This window comes from Octopus bimaculoides, chromosome 5 (genome assembly GCF_001194135.2).
Source record: "Octopus bimaculoides isolate UCB-OBI-ISO-001 chromosome 5, ASM119413v2, whole genome shotgun sequence".
Taxonomy (NCBI): Eukaryota; Metazoa; Mollusca; class Cephalopoda; order Octopoda; family Octopodidae; genus Octopus; species Octopus bimaculoides.
In genome coordinates, this window is record NC_068985.1 from 41,891,902 (window position 1) to 41,898,845 (window position 6,944).

General features: G+C 36.2%; 1 protein-coding gene across 1 annotated transcript in view; it reads right to left on the reverse strand.

Annotated features, from left to right (window-relative positions):
- Nucleotides 1-1,175: 1,175 nt before the first annotated feature.
- The window catches only part of LOC106874987 (lysosome membrane protein 2), a 54,432-nt gene continuing 48,663 nt past the window's right edge, over nt 1,176-6,944 (reverse strand). Inside the window, exons 11-13 of the mRNA XM_014922921.2 lie at nt 6,803-6,854; nt 5,248-5,412; nt 1,176-3,661 (exon numbers count right to left, since the gene is read on the reverse strand). Of these exons, the coding sequence (XP_014778407.1) occupies nt 3,638-3,661; nt 5,248-5,412; nt 6,803-6,854 (241 nt within the window). The 3' untranslated portion in view covers nt 1,176-3,637. The remainder of the gene's footprint in view (nt 3,662-5,247; nt 5,413-6,802; nt 6,855-6,944) is intronic.

A 6,944-nucleotide genomic window follows, 5' to 3' on the forward strand; every position in this document is an offset into this window, starting at 1 on the left:
TGAGGCCCAATGCCTGAAAGGAACTCAGCCACTTTGTCTCCATGAGGTGTTCTTTACATGCCACCAGCACAGATGCACTTGGCTAGATGGATCCTACCAAGTACAACACCTTGTCAAAGGTCTCGGTCACTAGTCATTGCCTCTGTGAGGCTCAAAGTTCAAAGATCATGCTTCACTACCATGTTCCATGTCTTCCTGGGTTTACCTCTACTACAGATTCCCTTTACAGTTAGAGATCGGCATTTCTTTACACAGCTGTCCTCATCCATATGTATCACATGACCATACCAGTGCAGTCGTCTCTCTTGCACACCACATCTGATGCCTTTTATGCCTAACTTTTCTTTCAAGATGCTTACACTCTGTCAGACATACACACTGACATTGCACATCCAGTGAAGCATACTGGCTTCATTTCTTTCAAGCCTACACATTTCCTTGGCTGTCACAGCCCATGTTTCACTGCCATGCAGCATGGCTGTTTGCACACAAGCATCAACTCTGAGAGAGAGGCCCTTTGTTGTCAGTAGGGGTAGGAGTGCTCTGAACTTTGTCAATCCTAATTTTATTCTCACAGCTATGCTCTTGGAGCATCCACCTCCATTACTAACTTGGTCACCTAGATAATGGAAGCTATCTACTACCTCTAGCTTGCCCCCTGGCATATATATATAGCCACTGCTAAAGCTATTGCTGTTACTAGTACTGTGACCCAGCAACCAGCACAAGGAAACCAACTATTAGCACTATGTGACTTTAGTTAGAAAATACACATGAACTTTTAGAATTTTCAATTTATTTTCTCTTCACTTACAGCATGACCAAATTGTTTTTAAAATGATTGAAACTGGTAGCATGTTTCATAAAAATGTAAATTTCTCTTTTCTGTCCATGATAAAGTTCTCAAAGTATTTTCTTCTTTTTGTTTTTAACACACACACACACACACACACACACACACACACACACACACACATACATACATAAAACAACAATAACAACAAAGTTGGATGCTTCTCTTTTCCTCTGGGTGTGGTAGATGAGGAAGAACTGAAAAATTGTTGAGATGATGCAAGACAAACACACTGATGCCTGTATGAAAAAACAGATGTATGATGATGATGATGATGATGGATGTTTTAAAAGAGAAAATAAAATATATAAACAAGAAATAGTTTAAAAGATTTCATAAAATTTTATTGATATAAAGGTAATTAATTAATTTCAATAGAAAATACAGAGCACCAGGCACTATATCTGAAAATAAATTAATGAAACTATAACAAAAAATTTATAATCACTCATTATATGGGCACAAGGCCAGAAATTTAATGGGGAGGGGCTTAGTTAATTAAATCAGCCTCAATAACTGGCTGGTATTTTATTTTATCAACCTGAGCTGGATGAAAGGCAAAGGTGAACCTAGCAGGATTTGAACTTAGAATGTAAAGGAATGAAGTTAAGCATTGCAGAGCATTTTGTTTGTTGTTCCATAGGTTTTGCTATTCACCATCTAAATAATAATGAAGAGAATTTTGAAATTTACCATGAGCACAAATTTTAGGGCAAGGGTATAAATGGACCCTAATACTTGACTTGGCCCTAATACGTCTTGTCTTGGCCTGGAACAGAATGTAAAGGGATGAAGCTAAATACTACAAAGCACTTTGTTCAATACCTTACTGATTATGCTGGCCCATATAATGTGGTACTCAGCAGCCTGGGACCTTATTTCTTGCTCTACAATGCTTACCAGGGATAAATAAAACATTGATTAAGTGACCGATGTAATAATAAATTTGATTTTTATATAAATTATCTATGTATTGCACAATTACTAAAATTTTTCAACAATTTCTCCAGATTTACTCAAAACCACAACTTGAATAGGGAAGGGGAATAAAATTGTATGACATTCATTGCCTTTTTTTTAAGGCAAACATTAGCACCAGTTGTATAAAGTTAACCAGCAGAAGCTGAGAATCAAAACCAGGTCATAGATTTCACTAAGCAAAGGCTGATTACTTGTTCTATTGTACAATGCTTTCTTGTCCTTCTAAATCTTATGAAATTGATTGACTTCAAGATGCAAAGTGCCAAAAGTTTCTGTTGGGAAGTTTGTAAAATAAAATTGTAGAGAAACCAAAGTCAAAGTAGACTTTTCAGTAGGGCTTGGGCTAAGATTACAGAAAAGACAAAGCATAGAAATGAATAATGAAAGGGCAAAGTCTACCCTGGCAGGATTTGAATTTGAGATATAAGGAAACATAATTGAATACTGCAAAATATTTTGTCCTGTGTTCTACTGTTACTGCTATCAGACTGATGATAATGATGACAATAATAATGATGATGATGATTGATAATAATAATCCTTTTGATTAAAGGCACAAGGTCTGGGTTTTTTTTAAGGGAAGGGAAGTCAATTACATCGACTCCTGTGCTCAACTGGTACTTATTTTATCAACCCTGAAAGAATGAAAGTCAAAATCAACCTTGATGGAATTTGAACTCAGAACATAAAGACAGATGAAATGTTGCTAAGCATTTTGTCTGGCATGCTGACAATTCAGCCAGCTCACTGCCTTAATAATAATAAAAATCCTTTCTGCTACGGGCACAAAGCCTGAAATTTGGGGGAAAGAGGACTAGTCAATTACATCAAACACAGTGCTCAAATGGTACTTATTTTATCGACCCTGAAAGGATGAAAAGCAAAGTCAACCTCAGTGAATTTGAATTCAGAAAGTATATGTGGACGAAATGCTGTTAAGCATTTTGTCCAGCATGCTAACAATTTTGCCAGGTTAATAATAATAATAACTGGTCAGGAGCACAACTCTTGAAGAGGTCATATCAATTTTGTTGCATCAGCAGTAGGTTATGTCTAGTCTGGTCTAATAATTGTTCTTATCTTGATAACCCCAGAAGAATGAAAGGTGAAGTCAACCCTAGCAAAATTCAAATTCAGAACACATTTGTAATTTTGTTTAGCTAATGATAATTCTTCCTTATTTTGGCACAAGGCCAGCAATTTGAGGGGAGGGAAAGTCAATTACATCAACCCCAGTGCTCAACTAGTACTTATTTTATTTCCCCTGACAAAATGAAAAGCAAAGTCAATCTCAGTGGTATTTGAACTCAAAACATAAAGCTGGAAGAAATACTGCTAAGGATTTTGTCTGGTATGCTAACAATTCTGACAGCTTGGTGCTTTGATAAAAATAATAATAATAATGATAATGATGATAATAATAATAATTTCTACTATAGGCACACGGCCTGGATTTTGTGGGAAGGGGAACAGTCAATCACATCGGCCCCAGTACTCAACTGGTACTTAATTTATTGACCCTGAAAGGATGAAAGGCAAAGTTGACCTTGGTGGAATTTGAACTTAGAATGGAGCAACAGGTGAAATACCGCTAAGCATTTCGTCCAGTATGCTAACAATTCTGTCAGCTTGCCACCTTTATAATAATAATAATAATAATAATAATAATAACAACAACAACAACGTGTTCTTCTTTTAAACCATTCAACTGTCTTATAATAAAGTCATTAAAGTTGTGATTCGAACTGGAGACTTTTTTGAATAGATTGGTAAAAGGGGAAAATTGGTTCACTAATGTTATGCTTATATCTGTTCGTAACCATGTCGCTGAAACAGAAAAAAGAGAGGTTTAGAAACCATTTTGTCATCAATTAATTTAAAAACAGAAAAAAAAAAAAAAAAAAAATCATTTGTTACATTCAACAATTTTGTAGAGGAAAGGATGAGGTGCTGACAATTAGTGAGGAACTTGACATTTCTATGCCACTACTACAACCTAATAATATTAATACTCCTTTCTTTTATTGGTCACATGGGAAGCCCATATATACAAGATGTGTCATACAAACAGTTAAACAATAAATTGGGATGTATAGGTATACAAACAGAATAACACACCCACACACATTGGCAACATTCCTCAATTTCTTGAAAATGGGGTCATAACCCCTAAATACTGAATACAAGGTGAGTCTACATTAATTCACATATTTGTTTTCTTGTACTTTAACTTATATTTACTTCGCATTGTTTTGGCCTTACTCAAGATCCTTATATATGTATATATATATATGTATATATATGACTGGGTTCTCCTGCTTGTGTGGCATGGTGCAGAGTCCTGTTGCTAGACATATACATCAGACGTAGTGTGGAAAAGAGACGACTGCATTGATATGATCATGTGATGCGTATGGATGAGGACAGCTGTGTAAAGAAGTGCTGATCTCTAACTGTGGAGGGAACCCATGGTAGAGGTAGACCCAAGAAGACATGGGACAAAGTGATGAAGCTTAATCTTCAAACTTTGAGCCTCACAGGGGCAATGACTAGTGACCAAGACCTTTGACGATATGCTGTGCTTGAGAAGACCCGTCAAGCCAAGTGAAATTATAGTCATGGCTGATGTTGGTGTCACGTAACTGGCACCCATGCTGGTGGCATGTAAAATGTGCCATTCAAGCACTGGGCCTCACAGAGGCAAAGTGGCTGAGTTCCTTTCAAGTGTTGGACCTCACAGAGGCAATGACCGAAACCTTTGCCATTATGTCATGCTTGAGAAGAAGACCCATCAAGCCAAGCAAAATTGCAGTCATGGAAGATAACGGTGTCATACAAATGACACATAAAATCACCCATTACACTCTCGGAGTAGTTGGCATTAGGAAAAGCATCCAGCCATAGAACACCATGCCAAATCAGATTGGGGTGTGGTGCAGCCTTCCAGCTTGCCAGCCATGGTCAAAAATGATGTTGATGATGATGATACATATACCACTTATATTTTAAATCATGCACTGTAACAAAAATATTAAACATTCTCTAAAATATACTCCTGTGCCTTTTCCAATTTTATTCACTTTTTTTAACCATAATTTTTGATTTGTATGGACTCTTAACCTCTTTTTATGTATGTATGCATGCATGCATGCAAATCAATCTCTGGTTCCTGATCTTTATATTATTTTACTGACTTTGTAAAGAAGAAAGATAGCATAGACTCTAAGTGGGAGTTTGAAATCAAAATAATAATATTAATAATAAAAACTATTCCTTCGTTTTGTTTTTGCTTTTTCATAATAATAATAATAATAATAATAATAATAATTATTATTATTATTATTATTATTATTATTATTATTATTATACAAATGAACAGAAAATGCATGATTTAACCAAAAATATGACAGTACCTTAGTTTCAGATACAATTGCATTACGCATCAGTAGCAACAGAGCCAAAAGTATGAGGAAAATGCCAAGACTTAGGAGACCATATTTAACTCCAGTCATTATTTTCATTGGTGTTCCCACCTCGTCTTGGAACTTCTGAGCAGTATCTGTATCAACTTTAGCATTCTGAAAATATGGAAAGAAAAAGAAAGAGGAGAGTAAATGTCAAAGGAGGCAATAAACTTTGATATATGGATGGATATGTACATGCCTGAAAGTACGCCAGTGCATGTATCTGTGTAGCTTTGTGTGTTTGCCTTTATGTATACACATGTATGCGTATATATACATGTATACATATATATCTGTAACGGTTAGTTCTTAGTTGGTGAGTTACCATTTTGTAAGTAATGTAGTTAAGGTGTTGGTTGCCAGTATGCAAGTTGGAAGAAGAACAGTGATTGAAGTTGTAAAGAAATATTTATTTACCGTTACTTTGTATATATCCAAAACCATGATGGGTTGGTATGTATAATTAATAAATGGAAAAGCATGCGAGGTAAAAAGAGTTAATTTCAGCCAGTATGTGTGTACATGATCTCATAGTAGTATATATGGAGAGATATGGTAATGTTACAGAGAAAAGAAAGTGAGTCAGGGAAAATGAGAGAGTGTGAGATGAGACAGCTTCTACGTTGGTTAATTCCATAGTTGTCACTCTGTGAAGTTACCTCAGTTGAGACAGCATTTTGCTTGAGCCAGTCACTCTGTCAGTCACTCTCACTAACTGACTTTGGCTTATGGAGTTCTTGTTTTTATAGCTATCCAAAACCAGCCAGAAGGATAGACATATTGCTGAGAACAATCGATTTCATTGGCGTTCTGTTATCTCTATTCTAGCTTTTGGTGGCCTCAAAGAGATTAGAAGGGTCAAGTGGTAAAGACATTCTGCTTAGTGAAGGCATCTGGCAAATGTAACTGCTGTCATTCACAGAAAAACTATTCTTTTACTGTGAGAAAATGCTGTTAAACAGTTAAGTGAAATTTGGTGATTTAGGATCAAGTCCATGCTATGCCTGCATGAAGCCACTACATCACTCCCCCTCCAGAGACGTTCCAAGAAAAGGAAATGAATGATCGAGGAAGAGAAAGAAATGCATGGCTGAGGAAAAATTTTGCATATCAGGAGAGAGGATCATTAAAGTATATATGGGATAGATGTTTATTCAAGTGAGTCTGAATAGCAGTGTCGCTTTTCATGCCAGAATGTACAGTCAGTGACTGGACAGTACGGAAAATGAGTTAGCATGTATGTGCGTATAAGGGCATATACAAGAGTGCAGGTGCACATATCAAAATTCAGTGTAAAATGAGCTCAGGTTAGCAAGTGAGTGTATTCTCAATCAATGATACCGAAGATCTTCCTGCAGGGTTGCAGTGTGTGAAAATGCCTTGACGGTAATTCCGAAGTGAAATGTGTCTGATGCTGTTGTCGTGGGTAATTGCAGAGATTAACAAGAGAGGGTGGCACTATACTTTTCTAGAAGAATAGGGAAGAAAAGAGTCAAGTACTTACCTCATCAATCCACAGGACTGGAAGAGGTTTTTTATCTACTTTCTGAGATATTCTGCATACGGTTTTTTGTCCATGTTGATAGTTGTAGAAAGCATGATAGATAAAGAGAATGAGTGAGGAAAAAATATGTAACAGATACATA